This window comes from Electrophorus electricus, chromosome 21 (assembly GCF_013358815.1).
Source record: "Electrophorus electricus isolate fEleEle1 chromosome 21, fEleEle1.pri, whole genome shotgun sequence".
Classification (NCBI taxonomy): domain Eukaryota; kingdom Metazoa; phylum Chordata; class Actinopteri; order Gymnotiformes; family Gymnotidae; genus Electrophorus; species Electrophorus electricus.
In genome coordinates, this window is record NC_049555.1 from 9718044 (window position 1) to 9745917 (window position 27874).

Sequence of the window (27874 nt, forward strand, 5' to 3'; positions counted from 1 at the left end):
ATACCCAATGCAGTATGTTATTGATGTCAAACTATGTGCTCTGGGGTTATTCCCCTATCGCAGAAGGTTTAGTTGAAACGTGTTGACCAGGTGTCCCGTCACGGTTTTCCAACAGGTTGCGCGGGAGAGGGACGCGCATCTCTAACGGTTCTGAGAGCCATTTGAGATTTGGTTTTCCCGGATTTTCCCACGTGATAAAGCAGCACATGTTTACTTTGAGGAGGTTGTTGATCCGTGGTACCCCATGTCATTTCTACGTGGCAGTATGCTATTGTGCGTTCTACGGCGAATACATTTGGCGACAAAACGCACGATGCAAATATAATATCCGTTTTGCTTTGTTTTTTTAATATTTCCTAGTTAAAGAATAGAAGATGATGAGGATTCCACCGAAATTATTTTCGATACATTTGCAGGTTATTTAGCGAGTGTGCTGAGGAGGAGGAGGGGCTATTGGACATCCCGATAAAGAGCTACAATCTCAGCTGAAGAGGGTGAGACACGAACGGAACGGCCAATACTGCGTTGAATTATTACAAATAATTAAACTGCATGTGAAAACGGATAGATATTAGCTATGGTAAAACCTAGCTACCAAAAAGGTGTCCGTTGCAGACGACCGGCATTAGCTAGTGATGCGATCTGAGATTTCCTCCCATTCTTGCAGCGGCGTGTGCCAGGCAACGCCGCTGCAAAACGGGCCTGCGAATGAATGAAAAATAGAAAAATGTAGTCTCGCCACTCATTTGATTGCATAGCTGCAGCGTTTTAATCGAGGCAAGTCTACGTCAAAGCTTTTGTTCCGATGCGGCGCCTTACAAGCAGGCTATGCTAGCTGGGTTGCTTCTCGAAAGAACAAAACGCTGAATTCTGGAGAATCGGGAGCTCGGCGCTGGGAAGACATCGATTAATCCTGTCATTGTTCGTTATATCTGGTATAACTAACGTGTCGTGCTACTTTCTAGACAGGCTAAAGAACGTATCAAAGTCGGCGAAGTATTTCCTTAGTAAAACGGTATGCAATTTCACCGCTGTCAGGCGTCTTCCACCGTTGGAGTTCGCTCAGGCTGCACCTAACCAGTACTGTTTAACAACTTCTCGCTCCTGGAGCAGTGCACGGAGCCCGCACAGGTGGCCGTAGATCTTCAGCTGCAATGTGGAAAACATCAGCCGTGTATTAACGGTATATTAGGGTTTCCAGATAGTGACGTTTCCCCGTTACCTCGTCCGTTAAAAAAAAAAAAGCAAAGTGAAACGTAGAGGCAAAACCCAAAAAGTTACTTGTAACTGCTTTCTATCGGGCCTGCTCGTTTAATCGTTCAATTTATCTAATTTACACCGCCCCGCCTCCACGAATTCATCTGGACATCCCTTATTAAGTGAAACCCACATAATATATTTATACTCTTTCCAGTACACCAGCATAAAAAATCATTTTAAAGAGAGTCTGATTCTTAGGAGTGATCCAGCATGACTGCTTTGAGGCAGAGGAAGGGAAACAAAGGGAAGGACCCAGTCTCAGAGCCGCAGACCCAGCGGGCAGATCGTGCTGCTGAGGTCCCTGTGAAGCCAGCTCCTGGTCAGTAACCTTTCCCCGGTCTCTCGCCCAGTTGTTCAGTATTATGGACTCGTAATCTGGCATCGTGATGCAACAGGCCATAAAAGTAGCACTTTACATGAGAAGTGATGCAGTGTGTGGGCATTTAAGGACGCTTGCATTACCCTCGTGTGATTTACCATTATCGATCTCTCCAGCAGGTCCATCGTGCTGGACGGCGTTGTGCGTTGTCACCGGCTCTACAGTGGCAGTCGGCTTGGGTCTGCTGTGCTGCATATATGTGGCTACGCTTCATGAGAACGACCTGTGGTTCTCCAATATAAAGGTGAGCTTCAAACGCACCGTCCATGTCGCTGCAGAAAGTGTGCAGCAGATGTGAAGAAATTCTCTTTCTATGCCCCTAAAGCCACTGTGCAGACATTTGGTCCAAAAAGTGAAACCAGTGCAATGTGTCCAGCCTGGCTAGAGAATAACACCATGTTTAAATGGACGCCTAAAAGACAAATGGTTCCTTAATATGTCCTTGATATGTTCCTTAAGTGTCCTTAAAATGGCTCCTTACTATGCTCCTTAAGTGGCCCTGAACCCTTTAAGGAGCAGCTGTAACAGGAGATGTTTTGAATTAATTTATGAAAGATGATGATCTGGCTATTCCTCTTCTCTCTTTGGGAGAAGAAACCGGGGGGATTTTCATTGCATAAATCATTGACCGTGGAATGTTTAACATTTAGAACATGCCTTGAGAGTTGTCAGAATTCAGGGAAAGAACTTGTATGAACAGACAGTATGATGAAGGGTCATATTTGGCTTTTCTGTATGCTAAACAATAATTGTTTTCTATTGCAGACGTCCTCTGGGTGCTTGTTTTTTTAGGGTGGTTTTATGGTTAAATTTTAGCATAGCCTTTACCTTCTTATGCACAGGTTTTTATTTTTATGCATGAACCAGGGTGCTAACACAATCTGGTTCGGTGGTCTTGCACCATGCTGGTTGCTATGGTATCCTAGCGGTCGACGGCGTTTCAGGAATGGCGGGAAATTTGCTCTGTAGTTCAAATCACGTGGAGGCGTGAATTACAAGTGAGAGGATCCCTGCACTGATGCGGAGGGAACGCGTCGGCCATTGCGAATCCAGGAAGTGCGTGTCGTCACATGACCCTTGTTGCTACTTAATATGCTTTTTTTTTTGTTCTGTTTTTTTAAAATGATATATTAACTTCCAGGCTCGTATCTTGCTGGGGAACAGTAATGTATTCTCCATCTGCAGGAAATGGTGGTTTGAGTGTTTGCAGATTGTCTTGGAGAGTCAGAGTTTGGGCGGGCAGTCGCACTCTAGCACTGTAGCCAAGCAGAGGATAAGGGAGAGCCAGGAAGTTATGTCATGTTTGATCGAAGACGTTGTTGCTCCATGCCAGCATTCTCACCCGTCATGGAAAGGTCTGAACCCGAGGTGCAAACCACATCAGATGAAGCACAGATGGTTTATAGTTGTCTGCTCTGCTTCTTTGTCTTTTGGGCATATCCTTTTGTCTGCCTTTGTTTTGGTTTGTTTGACTTTTTTTTTTTTTGGGAAAAACTTGTCTTGTGCCCATTTTTAAGGCATACGTGTGCCATGCCACAGCTGGGATTGGGTTCTAGGGAGCACTGAAATGTGTTCCGTATTTTCTGCCAAATGACAAGGAAAGATTTGTTTATCATAAATACGAGACATTTAGTCTATTTACCATACAGCCTGAATATGAAATGAAGCTTTGGTATCATAATAAAGGTATCTTTTATAAAAAGCTCTTACAGAGTAAATGTTTATTTGATTTGATCTGTACTTCTCATGGATGTGGCGATGCGTGGGCTCAAGCAACATTTATGTGTGTATGTAGTCATATTTCTTCAGCAGCCATGACTATTTGTGTTTTCCTGTTGTATATTTGATGTTTTAAAGCGGCAGTGCCTGTCTTGGCTTCCGGAAGATCTACGGTCCTGCAGTGTTTGGTTCCTACACACCTGAGTCTCATGTTCAAATCCTCCTGAAGACTGTGCTTAACTGGATCAGAACATGTTAGATTTAGGGAAGTTGGGTGCAGCTGTACAAAAGCATTTAGTAATTGGAGCCCTTACTTTTAGTAATCGGAGCCCTTCATTAAAATCAGTAAGCCAGGCTATGATTAGTTGTGGGATTTTAAATGGTCTAATCACTGATAAGGTCACTGAAACTAGATGTGGAAAAATCCCTGCATGTTCTCAGGTTCCCGTTTCCCGGTAGGTGGAGCACATGATGGTGTGTCGGGGGGGTGCAAGGTCACCTCGGGTTTTAAATCATGTCGAGAAGCGACTGTAATGGAAAGAACAACGGGTTTGATTAAAGTGCGCCAGCTGGTGTTTTAAGGTTCGTTTCTGATTTGCTCTCCACTTTCATCTGCGCTCTCACGCCGTAGTGACCAGGAGCGGCTTTGCTCCGTTCATGCAGAGGCTGGGAATGAAATGGCGGAGGCTTTTTTACTCTGCGACTTTCCATTCACCCACGGAAACATGTCCTCTGGGCTGTTTTGGGGGAATGAGCAGGTGACTGGATGTTGCGGTTTGATGCAGACTGCAACTGTATTTGTGGTGAATATGTGGCACACTGGAAATTTAATTTCCCCCTCGCTGTGAGACATTGGTCTATCGAAGCAGATGTAGTGTTGTACTTTATCAGAGACGAGTTGCTGGGAGTACAAGTTGCTGTGTCTACAGCTGTCTGTCTTTTTTTGTTTGGTTTTTTTATTGCTTTAAATGAAATGTTCAATTTAGACAGTTGCATATGGTTTTGCTGATGCAGAGGATGAAGCTCCGTTCACGAGTTATCGATTGGTGTTTGGGTTGAAATTGAGTTTGCGGTGAGGCAAGTTGGACAAAGTTCAGACTTTAAAGTGTACCTTAATCTGATCCAGTTTTCTGGCTGACCCCCAAGCTTTACTTCTTGATGCGTCATCCAGATGCTGTTCTGCTGATATTATCCAGACCTGCCACTGATGTGGTCTGATGCCTTGTTGGTTATTTCTTCTCGGATGCCAGCGTGCGTTGGTGACAGCCGCAGCCAGGACTTGAGTTTACAGCGGGTGAAGTCCCACTCCATACAGTTATAGGACCTAGCAGGCTTCGTTTCAGATAGAGGCTGGTGTTTCAGGGTCCAATCTTACAAATGCTTTTACAAATGCTCTTAACATTTTCCAAAAGGTGTTCCAACTGTTCAGCCCCCCCCACCCCCCACCCCTACTTTTCTTGAATGAAGCAAAAGGTCACCAGTTGGGCTCTTCTAACGCTTTTCTCCCTGCATGTTAATCGGTATGGTCCTTGAGGGAACGGCACCGTTTCAGAACTTTTGTTTTGTTAGCCTACTAAACACGGCAACTTTTTGTAAACCCTTGTAAACTCTGAATGTCCGTATAATGCAAGCAATGGGCTAGCACTTTAGGAACAAGCTCCTCCTGGACGACTGGTGAGACAGATGGACTTGGCTGGTTCATTGGTTTGGTCATGGACTGTAGGAGGGAGAATAACTGCAGTCTGTGAAAGTCGGAGAGCAGCTAGACGTCGGCAGACATGGAGGCTCGACACAGAGGCAGGAGCGTGTGCGAGAGTGGCTCAGGGACCTCTCCGGACGCACTGTCCCCAGAACACTTTGGAACAAAAGGGCTCTGGAAGAAGGGGGAACGGGTCGAGGAAAACTCCCGGAACTCTCCGTGGAAGAAGGCTTCTGCTCTAATCTGCTGGCAGGTAGTTGTCATGGCAGCAGGTTTGGTGTTGGCAGGGATGACAGGACTATCCCATGCCTGGTATGTTTACTCCATCCATGAGAACCTGCTGTGGTTTTCACAGTTGGAGGTAAAGTACATTACTGTAATGTTATTAGTACAAGACTGCAGGAATTGTGTGTTAATTGTGTATTAACAAGCCAAGCTGTGTGATAAGGATGCATTGATGTGTTCAGCTAAACTAAGTGGTGACTCAGTATTATGTCTGTGAGACTGAAAGCTATAACTAGTTTGTCTTTCATATTGGTACTGAGAAATATTTGAGATGTTTTAATACATTAACGTTAAATGAATAATTTTAAAAATATATTAAGCCAGACCCAAGTAATATCTGAAAGCTGAAGAGTTTTCATGCACATCTTGTAATTGCCTCTGTTCTGTAAGAGATGTCTATTATTTCCCATTATTATGTTTCAAACATTTTATAATTATATTTTGTGTTTTGTGATTATATTTGTTGTTGGCTTAATGAAACTGTACCAACTTTGTAAACTCTCAACTTTGAGACAGATATTGGGTCTTTAAGGCAGCATTTAGAAGATTCAGCACAAAGAAATAAGAAGCTTTGACATGTTATCCCTTGTTACCTCTGTTCTCTGCTTATTCCCCTTGAATACTGTGATATTTCAACTAATCCTTGGCTGGGAATTTGCATAGGAATGTGTATATAGTTAAGTCAAACTGAGTGGGAACATTGCAGCCATAGTTACCGGAGCACTCTGTCTCTGGTTCTTTTATTTTCCCACTGAATGATTCATGCTATTATGCAATTGAAAATGAAGTAATTCATTATAATTTTGTATTTTTCATACAGAGTGGATGTCATGTGGGTGCCGTTTCTGTTTGTTGTTTTTCCTTTCCTTACTTTTAATAAATTGATTTACTTTGTGGTTGGCAGGAGGTTGAGCGTGAGATTTCCTTTCGGACAGAATGCGGTCTGTACTACTCCTACTACAAGCAGATGCTGAAGGCTCCATCCATACAGGAAGGTATGGAGATTCACTTCCTCATGTTCGCATAATGTCACCATGCTGGCCAATGACGAGCCCGTATTCACGGTGGCAGCCTCCCATTGTCTCATAGCTCGCAACAGCTGAAGGTTGAACTAGGTTCCTTTGTAATATGAAATCATGCCGCTTAATCGTAAAATGGAGACTGTGTGAACTCTTTGTTTCTCTCAGCAAAACAAACATCAAAGTATTTCTAGATTGTCAGAGAAGGAATCTTAACGTGCGCATGCGTGCATGTTTTAAATCAACTTTTCAATTTCTGCTGCACTTTTCAAAAACCTCCCTGCTGCTCCTCTTCCGCTTTGTTCCTTCAATTATTCTGCGTTCAGTCCTGTGGCAGACGGACATAATGAATGAAATATAAATGAGCTATCGAGCGGACCAGCCGTGCTTCTCTCGACCACTTCATCTGCCTGCCGTTATCATTTGCGTAACATGAGAGCAATCATGTGAATGCTTCATTATGTAACCGTGGCGTCTCCGGTAGGAGGTGGTGGGGGGGAGCAGAGCTTCTCTCTAAGTATTCTAAGTGTGCTGAATTGCTTAACTGCCCCATTTTGGGACGGCCTCCTTTTATGCTTCAGTGTGGCGGATCATTATAATTAGGCCTTTACCTACCCAGAAGAGGCTGGCTAAGGGTGAGGCCGTCTCTGCATCTGTTCTCTGGGTGCTGCTGTTGAAGTGTAAATGGCTCGGAGCATATGTAGATCCGTGTTGCGGTAGGGAATACGTTGTTATTGAGATTATCGTCACGTCCCTGTGGCTATAGCTGATTGCTACATAGCTTGATCTATAGAGAGAGACGGCTGAATGGCTCTCATGCGCGTTTTCAAGGTTGTGTCTGTGCGTGCATGCAGGTCTGTCTGAGCTAATAAATGACAACACTACAGAGGCTAAGAGGACCATCAACATTCTCCAGCGTATGAATATCTACCAAGAGGTGTTGCTTAGCATCCTCTACAGAATTCTCCCTATTCAGGTAGGCTGATGTTTCTATGGCAGCGACAATCCTCAATGGCACCCTTCCCCAAATGAGGATTTTGTAATATACTTGATATTTTTTATGACTTTCTAGTCACTTTTTTCTTTGCATATGTGTTAGTTTGCATGTATACGTGGGGGTGTGTGGGTGTGTGTTTGCAGGCGTATCTTGAGCCCATATATTTCTACATTTATACCGTGTTCGCTCTGCAAGCGCTGTATGTTCTGGGCCTCTTCATCACCAGTTGGATGCTGAGCGACTCCTGGCTGGCTGGGGTCCTCACTGGAGTCTGGTACATTCTCAACAGGTACCCCCCCCCCCCCCCCCAACATCCCTGCAGCCTTGAGTGAGCCCTTCATGTTCTTCCAAGCCCTTTCTATATAGATCAAACCATATGAATCAATAGCCAAGGGAACTCCGTGATAATCTCACATGTTGTTGTTATTATATATAGGTAATGTATAAATGTAATACGTTTTTAAGCCTTGCTCTAACCTTAAATTCAGTAACCAAAATATTTGGTTTCTTCCTGGTCAGTTTTTAATGTGGAAAAGTTTTAGTGAAAAGCACAAAACAGTAGCTCTAGTAAAAATCACTTCTCCCTGGCTGGACACTTTACTGGCACTGACAAGGTAGGCTACCCCTGATTTTCCTTGGTGGTTCTACATTATCATTAACACCAAAATCTCATGCACTTGATTAAAATTCCACTATAAAACAGTGCCTTCATTTATATTCTGAAATACTTTGAATTCAGTTAAGAGATTGAGCTGAAATACTACCACTGGTGTGTATTCCTAAGAAATAAACCCAGCTCTCCTCTAACCACTTTTACTATTATCCTATTTTGAGCCTGACCTTGGCTGTTCTGTGCGTGCGTGCGTGTGCGTGTGTGTGTGCGTGTGTGTGTGCGTGTGTGTGCGTGTGTGTGCGTGTGTGTGTGCGTGTGTGTGTGCGTGTGTGTGTGCGTGTGTGTGTGTGTGTGTGTGTGCGTGTGCGTGTACGCAAGCAGAGTAGACACCACACGTGTGGAGTTCACCATCTCTCTGAGAGAGAACTGGTCCTTGCCATTCTTTGCCTTGCAAGTGGCTGCCATCACCTGTTACCTGAGACCACCCCTAGGCTCCACCCACCAGGTATACACCATTCACCACCCCTAGGCTCCACCCACCAGGTCTACAGCACTCACCACCCCTAGGCTCCACCCACCAGGTATACACCATTCACCACCCCTAGGCTCCACCCACCAGGTCTACAGCACTCACCACCCCTAGGCTCCACCCACCAGGTCTACACCACTCACCACCCCTAGGCTCCACCCACCAGGTCTACACCACTCACCACCCCTAGGCTCCACCCACCAGGTCTACACCACTCACCTGGACAACTTCACATCTATGTTCTAACCCTCTGAATGATTTTGCATAACTGATTACAGGGACTCATGGTGAGCTTCAAGAGGTGTTTGTAGTTCCTGCCAAGGCGTGTGTAGTGTTTACTCTCTGGCGTGTTGTTCCTTTACACTCTGCTTGAACAGTGTAGAGGCGGTGAACTCTGCCTGGTGTCTCCATGGAAGAATTATTCGGCTCAGCTGGACTTGAGTTAGAGACTTCATCTGCTGGTATACGGTTGGGTGCCAGGGTAGTTGGGCTTTAAGGTGTGTGTGTGTGTGTGTGTGTGTTCTCTGTACAGAGGGTGCTGCTGTGGTTGGTGTTTGTGTGTACTCTCTGCTTCTGTCTAACATGGCAGTTCAACCAGTTCATCCTGCTGGTACAGGCCCTTCTCATCTTTACACTCGACTCGCTGGACTTGCTCTTACCGGAGCAGGTAACTCTCTCGCATACACACACGTACACGCTTGCACTCCTACTACCACCACCTCAGGGCTTGAGCCTGCTCTCTTTTGGCCTGTCCAGGTGATGGCGCTCTACCTGGTGCAGCTGCTTAGCCTGCTGTGCGTGTGGCTGCTGCAGTTCTGTAACTCCATGATCCTTGGCTCCCTCGTGCTCAGCTTCATCGTGGCCGTGCTCTTCGTCAAACACTTCCAGGTGAGAGCTGGGCTCCACCCACCCTTTCCGCTGACAGAGCCCTAAAGGCCTGATCGCTGATTGTGGTCTTATCCCTGGTGCACGGGAGTCCGATCTCAGGGGCTGAAGTGCTGCGTAGTAGCATAGTCTTGAATGGTGTGCAGTCCCTAATTGGACACTGTCAAACAAATGTGGTTAGTGCAGCTCATAAGCTGGTCTTTTTAATTACCATTAGTCTTTCATTAGCTTTCGTCTGCTTTATGAACTGCACTCCTCTCAAAGCAGTCTCTTGTAATGCTGCTGCTTCTTTTGTCTCACAGAAGGGCCTGAAGACGGGAGGTCTTTTCGTGCGCATCGCAAAGCTGGCTCTCCACACGCTTCTAGTGCTTGCACTAACTCTCATCATCAATTATTCAGCCAAGGTGAGCACTGAGGCAGGTGCTGCATCAGCAACCCCTGGGCCCAACACACAGATTCCACTCCTGCCTAGTGTCTCTCTCTCTCAACATAATATATGGAATAGTATAAAATAAGTTACTTATAAAATCTTTAATCAGGAAAGAAATGTTCACAGCGTGTCATCAGATTTGTTTGTTAAGCCAGCTTTACACTGTTCAATTAGCATGATTATTATTCTTTCACAGATGACGATCGCAAATTTTGAATTCTTTGGTTGCCAGTTAAAATCCATATTCTCTGAATGTGTAATGTCATACTCCACTGTGGCTGACTGGATGCCTCTGAAACTAAGGACAGACTCCGATTATCTTCTGGCAGTGTCCGATATTTTGCTCCAAAACTTTGCAGTGCAACCACTGCTATGACATGTGTCTAGAAGCAGTGAGTAGGTAACGGCCTGGATTTATGCAGCAGAGAGGAGGCCTTTTTGATGACTGAGATTTTTTGGCAAAAAAGTCCCATATGGATGACACATGCAGAGTGTGGTCATTTTCTAGCATTGTGGGTTTATGTCCAAAAAATCTGTATTGTATAATGTGTCTTTTCTGACTTGCATCTGTTATGGAACTTGGTCAAGATTTTTACCTGCAGTGTCTCATACAATGTGATCTGCAGTAAATGCTGAGCCTGCTGGTATTGCAGCCATTCCATTCAGTATTTTTAGTGCATGGCATAAATCTGAAACATGCTGTTCGCGTAAGTATTCAACCTCTTCACACTAGTTCTTGATAGAACCACCCTTTACTTCGATAACAGTTTGAGTCTGTTGGTACAGTTCTACCAACTTTTTTTGCGCTCTGTTGGGGAACGATCTTCACTCAGGTCTTCTGGCTGAGTCGCTCTCAGTTTTTCCGGTTGGTTAGATGACTCTTCTAGACCGAAGTTTTCAGATGGTTCCACAGTTCTCGACCAGATTTAGATCTGGACTTTGACTTGCAGTTTCTACAGCAGGTCACCTTTTTGTTGTTCGCATTTCTGTCTCGCTTTGATTTTTTTTTTTTAGCACACTGAAGCAGGGTTGTCTTGCTGTACTTTACACCATTCATCCACGGTGTATTCAGTTTAAACCAGACACCCAGTCCCTGCTAAGAAAAGGCATCCCCAGAACCCGATGCCGTCACCCCTCCCTACAAACCAATGGCGTGCAGAGCTCCTGATCGTTGACTGCTGCACCTTAGATCTAGTCCCAGCTGCAGAACTCTCTAGCTCTTTCAAAGTGATTTGTTAGCCTCTCTCTGGCTTCTTTCACAAGTCCATGTCTTGCTGTGACACCTGGGTTTTGAGGGACATCTTGTCCAGGCAGTGCCTGGTTGATGTAATGCAGCTTCTGTTTTCTCAGCTGATCCAGCGCTGCTCACTGGGATATCCAAACATTTGGATAGTATTTTGCAGCCTTATCGTATCTTGTGCAAGTCTATAACTTTATCTCTAATTTCCTTTGAATGCTCTTTGGTCTTCATTTTCAAAGCGTTCCTTCAAATCATCGCAATCTGTCCACTACTGAAATAAGGGGCTCTTTTATCCAGAAAGGGTGAACTTTTTTAATGATTCACATGTAGAGGCCAGTTGTAAGCCACGTGTGTCCTTGTTAGGGTAATGTCTTTCATCTGTGGAAATGTGGTGCTTCCACAGTACATGGGGTGAATAATTTATGTATCTTATTTATTTATTTATTTATTTATTTATTTATTTTTTTGACCGAATAGTTTCTTACTTAAAGCCAGTATCACTTTAATTAATTTTGAGGGTCAGTGTTTTAAAATAAAATATTTAATGGCGCAAAATGTCAACGTGTGGGTCATTGTTAATAGCAATGAATCTGATGACTGTTAAAAAGAATTAATACTTTTACAAGGCTGTGCGTGTGGGAGAAGAAATAAATATGTATATAAAGATTCCAGGGAGTAATTGCAGTCTAATGTAGCTGAAGATTAGAGGTAATAATAACACTGCAATTTTGTCTCTCTCCACTCTTTTGCAAGACATAAGGCAGTTCATAGTGCATTTTAGAAATTCTGCTCTCTCTCTCTCTCTCCAGCTGTCTCTGCTTCCCATTCTCCCTTTGGAACAAAAATGTATTTTCATAAATGGATTCACTCAAACATTTTTCTCCCCTTTCTTTATTTGATTCTAATCAATAGAAAATCCTGAAGCTGAGGTCGGATGAGCACATCTTTAAGTTTGTAAAGGCCAAGTTTGGCTTGGGGGCTACAAGGTAAGTTTGGCATTGGGATTCTCCACCTCTGTGGGCTTAAGCCTTTTATCATCAATCAGAAGCATTACTGTAGTGTTTTATTCAGGAGGCATCTCTACGAGTCTGGACAGTGTCATTAATCTCCTGAGATTTATAAAGGTCTTGTCCCTGTGAAAAATAGCATCTAGCACACAGCACAATCTCTTCATTAACTAGCTATTACAGCTAAGGCAGATTACGCCCTACCCCACGAGTGTTAATGACAGTATCGGGCTTCTACCTGACGGCATATGTGGGTGTTTGCTTTTCATGAATTTTCTCCAGCACCTTCTCCTTACGTCTGTCTGTGTGGGTGTCTCTCTCTTTCTGTCTCAGAGATTTTGATGCTAGTCTGTATCTGTGTGAAGAGGCCTTTGGCTTGCTGCCATTGGATACATTTGAGCGCATGGCAGGCACCTTGCTGGTGTACCCGTACCTCTGCACCCTCCTCGTCCTGCTCGTCACTCTGGCCTTCAGTACCCTCACCAACCTCAGGTGCCCCACACACCAGCCAAGCAACCAAAGCCTTTTACTGAGTACTGATGACTCATTTGGCTCATGTTGTATGATTTTGAATATACAATTACTCCATGTTTCAATATAGTATAATGGAATTGCATACTGAAAGAACCCAGATCCAGTTCCTCTTGAGGCAAAGCCAGATAATGACCACTTCTAAATGAAGCAACACTTACGAACATGTAAAATGTGATGTAGAGGATCAGAGAGTGTGACTTCCCTCTAGGCGCTGTCTCCAGCCAAGTGTTGGGTTTCCTCACAGCACCTTGGTAAAGTGGTTAAGAGGGGCAGACCCTGCACAAGAGTGGTTTCATTCTAAACCTTAACCTCGAGGCCTGCTCGTGTTTTCAGACTCGCTAAAGTCCCTTTCCTTCCCGTTTTCTGGATTTGTCCTCCGTCTGCTCCCAGAGACGGCGGGACGGGGCGGGCCTCCTCGGGCCACGAAGAGGCGGCTTTCGTGATGCGCCCGGACATTGCCTACAATCTCCTCCACACGGTCTTCTACGGCCTCCTGGCCTACTCCACCATGAGGTAAACAGGCGGCAGAAGTGGATTCGTAGCCAAGGGCCACCCCGAGATCTGCAAAGGAAGATCTGGATACCTACAGGGACGACCCAGTTCTTTCCTGTCAAACTTGTGTTTAAAGGTTCTTCCCTGCAAACCGTTTAGACCGCTGTGCACTTTGCCTCCCCATTCCTTTGCCTCTCCAGTTATTAGAATTTTCGAGTCCTTCTTTAAATTGTCACAACTTCTTCTCATCTTTAACCCCCATCTTATTAGAGGAAGTCTTGAGCTCTAAGCTTTTTCTGCCTTTTTTAACTGAAACAATAATGCCAAGTGAATTATTTTGCTGGAAGATTGCAGTATATCACTCCCTGAATTTAATCTGCTGTCTTTTGAATACTAACCGGCTGGAGAGCGGGAACTCATCCATAGTTAATGTGCGCTCTCTGTTCTATTGTTCATCGCTAAGCGATGTCTGCGTTGTGTGTGGCTGCAGGATGAAGTACGTCTGGACTGGTCACATGTGCGCGTTCGCTGCCTTCGGGGTTGGCGGGAAGGAGGTGTGGACCCTGTGTCTGAGAGTAATCCACTGCAATGCTAAAGTAAAGGTTAGAAGGATTAACATACGCACGCACACACACACACACCTACATGCACTGTAAGGTAAGCGCATGGAGGCAGCAGAACACTGCTTCGAGGGAAATGGTGTCAGAGAAGGTGAAACAGCCTGAGTGGCTTTGGGATCAGGCATCGGGCCTTTTTTGTGCTGTGATTTCCAGGTGCAGGAGAAGATCTCATTATCCGTGCCACTCTGTGCTGGGCTGCACAGACTTCATGGCTCTTATTGTTAGTCGGCACAGAGATGCCAAACTGAGGGTATACTGCCTACGGTATAGACAAAGTGCTCAAATGTGGTTATGTTGTGTGCTGTGACCGTCATGGGCCTGCATTGTTTTTTTCAAAAATGATTTTGATTTGTGGTGAATGCTCTGATGAATGAATTCACAACAGAACACCTGAGCTTGGTTAGGAGGTGCTCAGTACACAAAAAGAAAATTTATGATTTGTTAGACATTTGTTGTATATTGCAACCTTTTCTGATATTGGTATTATCCAAATATTGCAATAATAATTAACAAATAATATATTGCGTGGCACTAATCCACAGCTGAGGCGATTTAGGATTTTGTGCCTCGTCTCGGAAGAGATCTCTACCTTATGTTACAAGATACGATGATTATGTAGCCGCTCTGAAAGATGGGTAATGGAGTCCAAAAATTGAAGTTGACCAAACAAGTGCAGAGATTGCGTTTCAGTAAGAAAAAGTATGCTGAAAGCTGTGCAACTGGTATGGGTGGAGATTTGATTTCAGGCAATGCTCACGATCAGCTTTCCATCGCAAGTGCATTTGGATTTTATTCCACTAGGTGGCAATGTAGTAACAACTTTTGTCATACAATAAAAAAAAAAAAAATGTTTTTTTAATTGAAAAAAAAAAGCCTTATTATTCCCTTCATGTTCTAGGTATGTTAACATGCTATTTCCTTTTCCGCAGCTGAGGCTGATCAGGTACTCTGTTCCGACCGTGATCCTGGTGTTCCTTTATTACAAGGTGAGCTTTGCACCTGGGCTGTCATTTTTCGATGGTGTGTATTGGAGCTGAGACACCACACTGCAACACTGGCCTCCCCCTGGCATGCAGACAAAGCGCAGTGCTGAAATGCTAGGCCCCTCCCAATGTCTGTTATTTAAAGATGGTTTTTACTCCTGCTGGGCTAATTCTGTTCTGTCAACAGCAGAATTGCAATGTGCAATCAGAAATGGTGTGTGTTTGAACCTTAGAGTCAAGCTTGTAGCACTATGATTTTACTCTCTCGCTTCTCTCTAATGCTATGTCTTAAAAAAATAAAAATCTATGCATGGATTCATTTCTGTTTTTGCACTATAGTTCTGGCCCAAAATCTTGGAGGAACTTTCTGAGCTGAGGGAATTTTACGACCCGGACACCGTGGAGCTGATGACATGGATTAGGTAAGCCAAGATGCACAGACTGATTTCACAGATCATAGTAGAGAGGCCTGGTCTCTCTCTCTCTCACACACTTTTACCCCTGCAAAATGACATTCTCTTATCCAGAAGAGTGGATGGGGATCCGTGGTGGAACAGCAGAGTACCTGTGGTCTAAGTGAGGAGTGACTTGGTTTTGATCTCGTGGCATCAGTTCATGAAGAGATGGCAGAGAACCACCTGCTGTGCTTTATCAATGCCATCATTTTCAGCTCAACAGGGGCTGTGTGTTTGTCTCCGTGTTCTTGTTGCTCATTCTTGTGCATGCGTGCACGAAAGACTGGGAGCGAGTCAGACACGGACCGAGCACATGCGGGTGCCTACGTCACATGACACAGGTTGTCTCCCTTCCAAAGGAATCCAATTTGTGTTGGAGGCGGGGGGGGGGGGGGGGGGGGGGGGCGGGATTAGAGTGTGGAGTTACTTTAGCTGGTGCGGTGACATTAATCCTCTTTGCCATGCTAATTAGGCTGCAGATGAAAGAGTTAAGCGGAGATCGCCTTTCAGCACAGCCCGCTGCTGCCAGTGCGCTCTGTCTCCGTCTCGCATGCAGATTTCCAGAGATCTCCGTTCATCTGACGGAGTAGTGGGTGGAATGGTGAGAGGATGCAGCAGACCTCGGAGAGCCAGCTGAGAGACATAGCCATGAAAGAGAATGCACTTTGTATAATGAATTAATATGCAGTGTTGATAGGAGGAAGGGTAGATGAGTAGTCTTAAACTCTGTGTGTGTTCATGCTTTCTTCTCAAGGCTGCGGAAATATAAGACAGGAATGATGTTAATGGTATGCATTACCGTTAACCTCTGGGGTAGATGGGTTTCTTGGTGTTGCATTGAATTATTGGCAAAGCCCCTTTTCTGTTTCTGTTTAATACCACAGCCAGGTTGGTCTACGGCCTCCTGCCTGTTTCTTGCAGTTTTTTGGACTTTGGGGGCTTTATTGTAAACTCCCGCAACGGGCAATGGCTCACTGAGGTCTCATTTCTAACTGTGAGTACTCAGACATGTTGACTACACAAACCACATCTATGGTTTCACTTCCAACACAGACATTTGCCTGGGAGCTGGACTTTCTGTTGAATGCATATTTCTGCCCAGCCTTATCAGATACTAGCTCATGATGTGCACTGGACACTTTCCAATGGGGGGGGTGTGTTACCGGCTTGCTAGAAGGCTTCATTAATGAGAAATACAGTAAATACACTCCACTACTCCCTGAGACAAAAGCCTCACTGCGAAAGGCACAGACAGCTCTCCTCTTTGAGCAGATAATAGAAAAATGTCTCGGCTGAGGACTTTTCGCTAGAAGCCGATTCAGACTCCGATACCGACCGAGAAGCACCGTCGTATAGCTCATTGCGATTCCAGCAGGTTTGTGCCCCTGTTGCTTCCCAATAATGGTGGGTTTTGGAATGGGAAGCAGAAGGTGTGCTTGAGGCAGCAAAGTGGTGATCTCAGTTAACCTACAGGTGGACAACCGCTTGAATTAAGCTGTGTGAATAGAGAAGTCTGCAGAGGCATTAAGGTGTGTCAGTTTATAGGGTTTTCTCCAACTGAGCTTGCCTAATGTGCTGTCAGGATAGTCTGGTGCGTGTGTGTGTCTGTCCATCTGGCTGTCGGTTTCCCTCCCTCTCGGTGAGTGATCTGTGGCCGTCTCGCTCCCACAGATCTGTGCATGATCTTTGTTGGAACTCTGATGCCCTGTCATCACAGCCAGTCTCATCACTCTGCATGTCTGCCTGTGATGTAATTAATTCTCCTCTCCTGTCTAGCAATTTTGTATCACACATTCTTTTGTTAGGGAGGGGGAAAAAACATTTATTTCCGAATGTTGCCTTGTTTTGGAATAATGAAGACAAATTAGCCTTTTGTTTCCTCGGGAGGCAAAAACTTCCATCGCCCCTCAGAGCAGCACGGGTAATTTATGGTCCCCAAACGAACAAAGTTGTTTTTCATTTTTCCCTGCTGCACTTTCTCTGGCTTTTTTTTTTTTCCTACCCCCCCCCCCCCCCCCCCACCAAACCAAGTGGTTTCGCTTCCATTCTGAGTGTCGTTCAAACAGATTTTCTTCTCTCGTTTTTATTTCCCTAAAATTTAGCATTGTGGGGTTTTTATCAAGGTGGCTTCCTTGGGGGAACCCTCAGCAGCACGTAGCCAGTGCATCTACGCCGTGTCCCCCGACGCTTGTCTTACAACCTCACTCCCACCCCTGCTGGCCCACCGTGCCCCTGCTACTTTGTCTAAATGCCGCCGGGTTGATTGTTGATCATGTTCACGAATTAATCGGTTTGCCTGACCCCCAATTTGCAGTTTCCAAATCACTTTTTTTTTTTTTTTTTCTGGCTTTGACTGCCACTCTAGGAACCCTTGGAGAGAAATTATTTAACAGAGTCACTTCCCCTCATCTGCAGATCAATCACATGACATTTCAGTAGCTGCTCTCACCTGATCGATCGGTTCATGACTCTATCTGAACTCCTTGATCAATATTTGCCTCCCTGTGTGTCCCTGTCTGTCTGTCTTTCTGTCTGTCTCATGCTTCCTCTCCATCACTGTCTGTCATTTCACCTGTCTGCCCGTCTCCCTGTCTGCCCGTCTCTGACAACGCAGAATTTGCATACCACGTAGACATGGACTGGAGGTTTCACTGTTGGACCACTGTTGAACCCAGACGAGACACGCGATCTGAGCGGCTTGAATCATGGTACAGTTGTTCGTGCCTGAGGCAGCGGTTCAAGCGTCTCAAAAGCAGTTTGGCCTCCTGGGATTTGCGCACACTCTCTGTAGTGCCCAGAAAGTGGTGCGATAAACAAGTGTGTTTTGAGTGAGAGATGGCAAATGCTTCCACAACGGCTCTTTCCAGCCTCCACACGCGCAGCTGTCGAAATTCTGGTGCAGTTTACAGACAGAAGGGTCAGAATTTGGCACAAATGGTGAAAATGAACAGCACAGGTTGCTCGTTGTGGGTGGATGGGGTGGGATCCCTGCATCCCAAACATCTTGGGGTTTGGAGGGGCGGGCTCTCACTGTGGATGTGTGGCTGAAGACATGTACAGGCACTGCATGATACTGTAGAGACCAATTAAGCATGAACTATGCCACAAAAATGGGTCCTGCTCGAGTTCCAGTGCAGTTTCCCTAATAAAACCTAATACGGATGTTACCATTTATAAGTGTAAATACAGATGTCTTGATTACAAATATGATTTGCTCCCAGTCCAGATGTGCCAGTGGTGTGAATGTTGGTGCCTGCATAGTGCCTGGGTGTGTGGGGGGAGCACGAGGCCATACAGGCTCTCATTATCGACTCAATTCTTACCTTTTAATAGTCCATTTCATCACATTTATTGCGGCAGTCAGTCAGCCAGGCGAGGCCAGCATCTCTGAATGCTCTCTAGTGGTAACAGAATATTCCCCCTGAAACACGTAACGTTTAGGTTAGGTTTAGATAGTAAGTGTGTCTTTTGTCTTGTTTCATCGTTGTGCGTCGTATCCCCTCCCCACATCCCTTTCTCTTTCTCCCCTTTCTGTTCTTTAAGTATAAGTGCTGCTTGACTGTTTTGCCCACCTAACTCACAGTGCGATAGATTTCCTGCTGGCGTTGCACTGACTAGCCAGTAGAGTGAGTGAGTGATGATGCGTGTGCACTCACGTGATGTTTGCTCTGCTCATCTGTTTGGGCCAAATCGACAGCAGATACCGACTGCGGCCATTTTAGACGTTTCGTCTTTAAGTTGTTGACAGCTGGTGCTGATGACTGTTTCCTTTGAGTGTGTTGGTTTAACTTTGATTAGATACCGGCTGACCACTGAAACCAGTATGCTTATGAGAAATACGTTTGGCGGTTTTGAACATCCGCTGGCATGCACAAGTGAAGATAACTAGCACAGTGGCTTGCTGGTGAACGCGTTTGCCTCTCAGTGATGAGGTCCCAGGTGTGTGTCCCTATCTGGGTGGAGTTTTCATGTTCTCCTTGTGTCTGTGTGGGGTTTCCTCTGGGATCTCTGATTTGCTCCCACAGTCCAAAAACATAGAGATTAGGTGAAATGAGTTGCCCTAAAAAACTGTGTGTTACTGCATGCCTGCATGTCCAATGATGGATGGTGCTCTGTTCTGGGTGTTATTGTCTCTCCCCAGCAAATGAGAAGCTATGGCTTCTCACTGGTGTGTTGACTTGGATGTAAGTGTTAGTATATTGATTGATATGAAGTTACACTTAAGTTACATATTGTGCTGCAGTTAGCTTGCTTGCTATACATTGAAGTGCCGTAATTACCAACCGTTGGGTTGTGGACAGCAAGTTATAAATTGTTAACAGAGGAATTATTAGGATATACCAGTAAATAGATTATCCATTTATTTGGTTAATTCCAGTATGAGGTCATTAATTTGTCAGTAGCATGGTTTCCCAGAAACGTTGGCACAGTGGCAGCTTCCTTCATGACAGCGAATGGTCAGTGCCGGTCCCCTTCGTGAATATTAATGACATTTAATTATTTTTTATAATGCCAGTGGGCTGGGGGCTAACATGAGCTGACATTTAAGTAAGAGAATATAGTTCTGATATGAAATGCAAATCGGTCCAAGGAATCCCTTGTAAACAGTGAAGAACTGAACAGGACTGCTGCCCCCAACCCCCTAAACAGAAGACAGGAAGTGACCTATGAACCTAAGTTACTTTGTGTTTACTTTTAAGGGTTTTTCGCTTGGTTTTTGGAACCCACCCTCCAATGCAATGACCACAAGCAGCAAGAACAACAACAACAACAACACTAGACAAGCATGAACAAAAAAGAAAAAAGTAAAAAAAGACAGGAGCTGGGAGAGGAGCAGCTTGGAAGTGATTCGCAGACTGTGGGCGCTGTGACTAAACACACAAATCATTATTCATCTGGCAGAGCTGAGAGCTGATTCACGCAGACTAAAAAGGGTCGCCACCTTCTATAAAACATCTCACTAGACCCCTGTAGTGTGTGCTTGACCTTCTCAAGGTCCAAGTAAGACGTTGTATCTCTCAACAATGTGGAAAACGAGGAGGAGTAGGAGATTGTCAGGCCAGTGGGATTCTTTGTCTAGCAGGGTCAGCTGGGACTGCAAGGTGAAAGGTCGGCTGGAGCTAGCCATCAAAGGGCGTGAGCTGACTCTGAATCCAAAGACCCGGAACAGCTCAGTATTCTCTTGGCTGCATCCAAGACCTAAACGTGTGTAAGATTAACCTAACTGGGGGCTATAGTACCAGTCACATGTGGCATGGTGCTTCCTGTAAAGAGTTTAAGTTTGCATAAATGGTTTCATGGAAACAACCTTTTAGCAGAATAAAACCGATGTGAGCGCAAGAAGAGGTAGAACTGAGTCTAAAGCACCTACCCTCCATAAATTAAAACTAGTCTCAGCCCCCTTTCTCATGCAAGTTTGTTTTTATTTCATGTTGGTTATCGGAAAAAGATGTTATGGGAGCTTCCACTGGAAAGGGGGTGTACTGCACTCGTGTAGGAAGGAAGGGTGAAGGTTCCTCCTAGAATTCTTAGTCCACTTAATTTAGATGAATTCAACATGGGAATGAGCATGAAGAGTTGGGGGGGTGGGGTTATAGCTGTTCTGAGAGAGGCTGGCAGAACCATCTTATGATGTTTTGGTGCATAATCAGATTGAGTTCCTTTTTTAATATCGATAATACGATGACTCGGTCAGGAGAGAGCACTTGCACTGGAACAGGGAATTGTAGGCCTTAATCTGCTGTGGGAGTGTGTAAGAACCATTGTAGTATAGTGAACGCATGTGTGCATGGAAGAGCTTTTTTTTCCTGTGTGTATGTGTGCGTGCAGACACATTTCATATTCTCGTAGCGTGTTTTTTACCTCCCAGAGGTAAAAATGTGGAGCCTGTGTGTGTGTGTGTGTGTGTGTGTGTGTGTGTGTGTGTGTGTGTGTGTGTGTGTGTGTGTGTGTGTGTGTGTGTGTGTGTGTGTGTGTGTGTGTATGCACGCAGGCGGGTATTCATCTTGCTACTAAATCCTGCTTCCCACAGACATAGCTTTGGTGCCGAAAAGTAATGTGTGTGTGTGTGGTGGCGTGGCATGGCATCCTCGGTGCTGTGCTGCACTGTACTCCGCAGGCTGCTCCTTCTTCAAAGTCTTCCCTCGGGAGTCTGATACCACCTCATTTTCTTCTCACATTAGCCACTGCCGATGGACAGGGAGCTTCGCACGCTCTGACAAATGGCAACCCCTCCATACTCTATTACTGCTCAAGCCTCTACCCTCCCTCTCTCCATTTCCTCCATACTCTTCTCCGTGCGTGTGCGTGTGAGATCAGAGGTGAGCTTGCTGCAGAAGAGGAGGGCCTACAGAACGCTGAAGGACGGCGCTCTGTAATTGTAGCCATTTTTCTTCTTGCTCGGCTCCGGATCGAATGCTCCTGTAATCGCTCTGTGCGCGTGTGTGTGTGTGTGTGTGTGTGTGTGTGTGTGTGTGTGTGTGTTAGAAAGAGGAATAAGGATTGTACATGATTTGTCCTGAGAGGGGTTGTGTGTGTGTGTGTGTGTGCTTTCACATGTAACTGTCCTCTCTTTAGGTCCGTGTTTATTGACCCTACCCGTGGTTGAATCTGAGGCTGTCCTCCGAGGTTCCTTGAACACAAATGCTCCAGTGAGCAATGTCTCTCCTCTCTAATGAAACTCTCATCCTGGTGCGTGCCTGCTCTAATGAAACATTCCAGCCAACAAACATCTGTCGGAATAAACTGGACTCCACTTTTGGGGTGGGCTCCGCCCACCCTCCTCCACCTCGCCTTAGAGACTGACCCTGACGAACAGAATCGTTTGCTTCTGGCCCTAGAGGAATGACCATTGCGTAGTCAAGGAAACGCATTTTTCGAGAGAATGGCTGCGCATAGCTCCGGCATCACTTGCGTTTGTCTGCCGTGTATTTTACGTGACTCAAATTTTTAACAGTTAAAGGATGTTTGCATAAATGCTGCCCTCTTAGCAGCAGGTTTGGTGTATTAATTACATATGAGTGCTTAAAAGAGTGGTTACAGTATTTTTAATTTTTTTCTATAATAAAAAACTAAATGTAAATTCTATATTTACCCATCATATAGCACTTACCATAATGACACCATAACTCTCTAAAGCAGCAGAATTTGATTTAAAAGTGGTAATTGCATCACAGATGTGTCCCAATTGAGCTAGGATCAGACCACTTTGCATTTAAGTAATGGAAGTGTACCCACGACCCCCTCTAGAGGCCTCTAGACCCCCTCTAGAGGCCCCCTCCCTGTGGTTGGAGTGACTGTCACCAGCCAATTGCATCTTTCTCTCATTGCACGTGCCCCCCCCCCCCACACACACACACACAAATGTAAATTTTAATGTTGCATAAAGAAATGAGTAAAACAAGCTGAGGTTTGTGTGTGTGCGCGCAGCTCCAGGACCCCCACGCGTGCTGTGTTTGCGGGCAGCATGCAGTTGCTGGCTGGCATAAAGCTCTGCACTGGCCGGGTCCTGACCAACCACCCCCACTACGAGGACCAGGCCTTGCGTGAGAGGACCAGACAGGTGAGTGCTGCTCACTCAATTACTCACTCTTCCTCGTTCAAGCGGCTAGGTGCTGGTGTGTTGGAACACAGGGCTTAACGTGCTGGCTGATGCAGCCACGTGAAGTGATGCCCATTGCTGCTGAATTCCTAACGAGCCAGGCCCTGGATTGCGGCGGCGAGCCCTGCCGTACATGGATTGAGACCGTAGGCAGTTGAGGCAGCCTGCCAAACCCAGGAGATACGGTCTTCTGATCAACAATGATCTCAGAGAGGAGAGAGCAGGTCCAGACCTGGTCAAGCCTCCAAGCTACACTGCCTGTCTCATCACCTGCCTCTTTCTAGAATTCTGTCACTCACACACACACACACACACACACACACACACACATACACACACACATTCTTTCCCCCTTTCTTATTTTCTCATTCATTCTCTCTTTTTGTCCAAGATGCAATGGCGTTTTGTCTCTGCTAGCTCTGTGCCCCAGAAGGAGCACAGTTTTGCATGTTTTGTTTCTCACAGAGATTAATTGAAGCGCTCCACACCTTTCCCTGACTCCATTAAGCAGAGTGCAGGGGCTGGAGGTAAGACTCTGGAAATGTTCCGGGGCCGTGGGCACCAGTGCTTTCGCAGTCATAGGACTGTGTGTGGAAGCATGTCTAATGAGCAGTGTATTAGCGGAAAGCCAGACCAGGCACTGGCATGGCTGCTGGGTGCAAGCAGAAGTCGGGAGGAGAGTGAACTTCTACTGAATGAGATCTCACCTCTGATTAGTTCACACGTTACATTTTTTTTGTGTGTTTATATATATCCCATACACATTTAATGCTTCTTTGTGCATATGTAAGAGAGTGGAGATGTTTCCAGATTGTTTAAGAAAGCCAGTCTCTCTCAAACTGTGTCTGCTTACAGAGCCCAGAAACCAAATCCAAGCCAAGAGTGGCACATGATTCCCTTTGCACCACCATTTTTCTTCTACAGAGGCTTTTTATTTGTGTGTGTGGGTGTGTGTGTGTTTCTTCCCTACTCAGGTGTATCAGATCTATGCGAGGCAGTCTGCTGAGGAGGTTCACCGCCTCCTGCTCTCTGCAGGAGCCGACTACGTCGTGCTGGAGGACAGCATCTGCTATGAGCGCCGCCATAGTCGCGGATGCAGGCTACGTGACCTGCTTGACCTGGCCAACGGACATGTGGGTCTCTCTCTCTCTCACTCTCTCACTCACACACACACACACACACACACACACACACACACACACACACACACACACACACACACACACACACACACACACACACACACACAAACAAAAAAAAACAGCATCCTTAACAGTGCTGCAGCTACTTGGCGGCTGGGTAGCTGGTTTCCAGTCTGCTGCTTGCAGGCACTGCTTTGTGTTTTAAAGTCCTGCAGGGTTGGCATTCTGTGCCACAGTTCACCATCTCATATGGTCTTTGGTAGGCATCAGGTTCCCAGTCCTACACCAGTTAGTAGCCCTCAACTTTACAGTGGCAGTTCATGTACATTTCAGACTTCGGTTTCCTCGTGTGTAATCATGTCGCAACCTTCCACTTATGCATGCTCAGCTTTCAGAGGAAGTGTAAATAAAGCATGGGTAAATGAACAGAAGGATGTTAAGACCCAGAATGGGGTATCTCTAGACCCAATTTAATGAGGCCAATTTAATGAGCCTTGCCCCAGTGCAATAATGCGGGTAAAACTGGAGTAGAATTACATGACCCAAACACTAGCACCATGTATGTTCACTACAGGTACTACATTTTCCATAACCCAGCATCTTTGTAAACACTCGAGCAGCTAACACTTTTGGTCAGAGCCAGCTTCAGTTTCTTTGCTCAGTATAAGGAGCTAGCAGTAGAAATCAACTGATGCTAGTCTTTAAAAGCAAGCTACACATTTTAAAGCCAGCTACTTATAACCATTAAACCTTACAAAAACATACATTAGGCTGCTAAAATGAGGCGTTGGAAAGCTGGCACAGCTAACTAGATAACACGAGCTTGTGAAATGTAACCTGTAAACAGAAAACAATGTAAAATCAAGCTAATAACATTCTAACATGTGATGAGGGTAATAATGCATTCTAATAACAATGAAGTAATATCGTAATAATGTATTATATAAGGGAAGGGTATGCTGGGCACACAGCCCATAAAGGGCCTCTTGTGGTGGGGCTCCAGAATTTTGCACTGTGAACAGGTAGTGCAGAAACACCCCGACCCTGATGAAGCAGAATGTGTTTATTTTTATATATGCACCATTGCACCAAACTGTCAGCGCATGGCGTGTTGGAGCCTTGGTGCCCACCCACCCCCCGTCAAGGCTCAGCTGAGGCGACCGAGCTCCCAACTTGCCCGTTCTGATCTGCACGTAGTCCAGATCCCTTCCCCGCTCATTTGACGCAACAAAGGTGGACTTGCTCCAAATTTGAACTCCTCCAGTCTCTGACCCCCATCGGATCCGGTACCCTTGCAATGCCTGCATTCTTTTTCCACGATGTGTGCGCGATTTAAGTTTAACTCCCCATATGGCACAGATGCACACACGATGCACACAAAACATTAAAGACGACCAGCCTTGATATCTGTTGTTGGGAGTGGAAGGCCATGCATGCGTGTGAAATTCAAAGGGTTGTGCCAGCAGCCTTCCCAGTACCTGTGGCAGTGTGGGAACTGGCTCTTCCTTTGATTAATTCATCTCAAAGCGCTGCGCCGCAGCCTTCAGTTCATCTGGGACTATTTACAAAGTGAATGTTTAAACACTTCAGGGCAAACCTCGCTCTGTGATCTCTTTCAGAGATAAAGACTCTTAACTGAATTTTTACCTCTTTCAACTGAAATGTGTACAGACAAGACATATTCCACATGATTATGCTGAATCTTAAACTGAATTCTGAAATATAAAAATATTTCCTTAGCATATTTAAAGTTCATTCATATTAGCCACTGTCAGGTGGTTTAAAAAATGTATGCCATATTCACAGATCCAGGGTGAACCTAAACTTAGTCTAAAAAAAAAAAATTCTTATGATACTTTCACTATTGGCATTGCAATTTCATACAAACCTGGGCTTAATCCATGTCTGGGAAAAGAGCCCTTGGTGGGATGTTAGACTTTTATCTTTAATGAGCAGTGTTGGAACTGTACACAAGTGTGTTGGTGTGTTCCTTAATAAAAACAAAAACCATCAGGATGTTTGTGAATAAGCTGTCTGTGTTGTGGGCTTTAGATTATGGATGGGCCTGGAGAGAACGACCCCGACCTGGTGCCCGCCGCTTACCCGCGTTTCTGCCAGGCCGTCAGGTCGGGCGAGCCTCCGTACTCCAGCCTCTTCGCCCGCGTCTTCCGCAATAAGACCTTCCACGTCTACAAGCTGAAGAAAGCAAAAGAAAAAAAGTAAGGCAGTCGCGTAGCTGCCGGCCGGCTGCCCGGTGTGGCGTTGGGGGCGCCTGTCCGGGTGTTTGGACAGCCGCCTGATTGGGCCATGCAGGCAGATGATGTTAGGATGGTTCTGAGACTCTCCCTCCAATCTAAAGCAGCAAGAGTTCATGTTTAAATGAGACCGAAAGCGAGAGATGAAAAACATCGTCCCTTTTCCCTCTCCCTCCCGCTGGTCTTTCTCCATTTTTCATTTCTTTGCACTCACCATCCCTTGACACGTGCTACAAACTCCCATGTTTATACACACACACACACACACACACACACATATATATATACACACACAGTAAATTAAATGCTAAATTAAAATGCTGAAAGAAACTTGTTTTTTTTCTTCTCCTGGTTCCCACTTCTCCTACCCCCCTTGCACACATGAACCTGATTTTGTGTGTGTGTGTTGGGGGGGGGTGTCAAATTGGGAGGGGAGAATCCCTTCATTACAGGGATATATGAATGTATTTGAACCTTTGGGGGTAATTATTGTCTAACCCTGCGTTGTCTTTACATCTGCCAAGCCATTTGGCCTGTGCTGTCTCTGGCTTCCTGTCCCAGAGACATTGCTGTGTGGATTTTAATGAGGGCGCATTCTCATGATTGCGACCACAAACGGAGACCAGCTGCTCTTGGCCTCTTCGAACAACTAATAAGAGCAAACCTTGGTAACAGGCAAGGCAAAACTGCTGTGGCTTTCTCACAGCTCCAGCGCCGTGAACACTGCTGATTTGTTCGGATTAATTAATGATGCAGTGTAATTTAGTGCTTGGCACATCGTCTTCACTGGTGGAGGAATAACAATGGATGCTTTTTTTTCTTTTGTGTTTTTTTTTTTTTTTTTACTTTGTGAGCTCAATTATTCAGAAACACAGTTCCTCATTTTTTTTTTAAAGGGAGTAACATATTCTGTTACATTTGTTTCAGCAAATTGAATTACGGCGCTTGTTCGCACAGTGCTGAGAACCCTCCTTCTGTAGTGGGTGATGTAACGTGCTAAGTGTTCTTCAGAAGAGGTGAGCGTGTGCATACAGTGTTGCTTCCCTTGTTCCTGTTTCATTAAGGTCTCCGTGAATGAGTTGTGCGCCAGTGCCTTACTGATCTCCGGTTAGCCTGGGTGAGTTCAACCAAGCTTTTACAGAGCTCAGAGCTGCACCTTGAGGAATCGTCTCGACCGAATTTTTATTAAAGCATTTTTCAAGCTGTTTCAGACCCTTAGCACTACTGAAATTTATGTTTCATGGGTAGGACTATCATGCTCTAAATCCCATTCTTTGATGTTCTTTAGAGTGTCTGTACCCATAACTCTGAAAAGAATTGCAGTGGAGTATACGTGTACATAGGCTCACTTGGGCATTAAAAAAAGGGAACATAACTCATCTTAAGCCTGATGTGTTGGTGGCACGAGGCACCTGTGACCCGTGTTGCATATGGCATCGTCCTTGACGGAGTGTTCCAATCGAACTACGTTTGTTGTACATTTACTGCACGTTTTCCTTTTTGATTCTGATGAGGTTAAAGAGATTACGCAAAAATGACAGTCCTCGGCGGTTGCTGACTGGTCTGTTGTCAGTAGAGGATATAAACTAAATAGCATGATATTGATCATGTGATGTTACATGTAAATGAACAGTTGTACTATATTGTTTTTTTGTGAATGCCATTGTGCTGTTTGTTTTTTTTGTTTGTTTTATATAAATTTGTGGATAGTATCTTTCCTTTTGACTTACT

At 45.3% G+C, this 27874-nt stretch overlaps 1 protein-coding gene across 8 annotated transcripts; it reads left to right on the forward strand.

The window, feature by feature from the left end:
• Positions 1-226: 226 nt before the first annotated feature.
• On the forward strand, positions 227-27729 carry dpy19l3 (dpy-19 like C-mannosyltransferase 3). 8 transcript variants are annotated; one of them, XM_035520920.1, is made up of 20 exons: positions 227-273; positions 417-494; positions 1459-1579; positions 1756-1883; positions 6247-6337; positions 7216-7337; positions 7502-7647; positions 8353-8476; positions 9033-9167; positions 9257-9388; positions 9688-9789; positions 11968-12041; positions 12396-12554; positions 12987-13109; positions 13579-13690; positions 14638-14694; positions 15031-15113; positions 22575-22707; positions 23721-23879; positions 25941-27729. In XM_035520920.1, the coding sequence occupies exons 3-20, from the start codon at positions 1471-1473 to the stop codon at positions 26109-26111; spliced, it is 2160 nt and encodes a 719-aa protein (XP_035376813.1). In that variant the 5' UTR covers positions 227-273; positions 417-494; positions 1459-1470; the 3' UTR covers positions 26112-27729. The 8 variants fall into 8 exon arrangements, with proteins under 8 accessions (XP_035376813.1, XP_035376812.1, XP_035376816.1 ...); XM_035520919.1 differs by having other exon boundaries at positions 233-494; XM_035520923.1 differs by having other exon boundaries at positions 233-494; positions 1759-1883.
• The last annotated feature ends 145 nt before the right edge of the window (positions 27730-27874 follow it).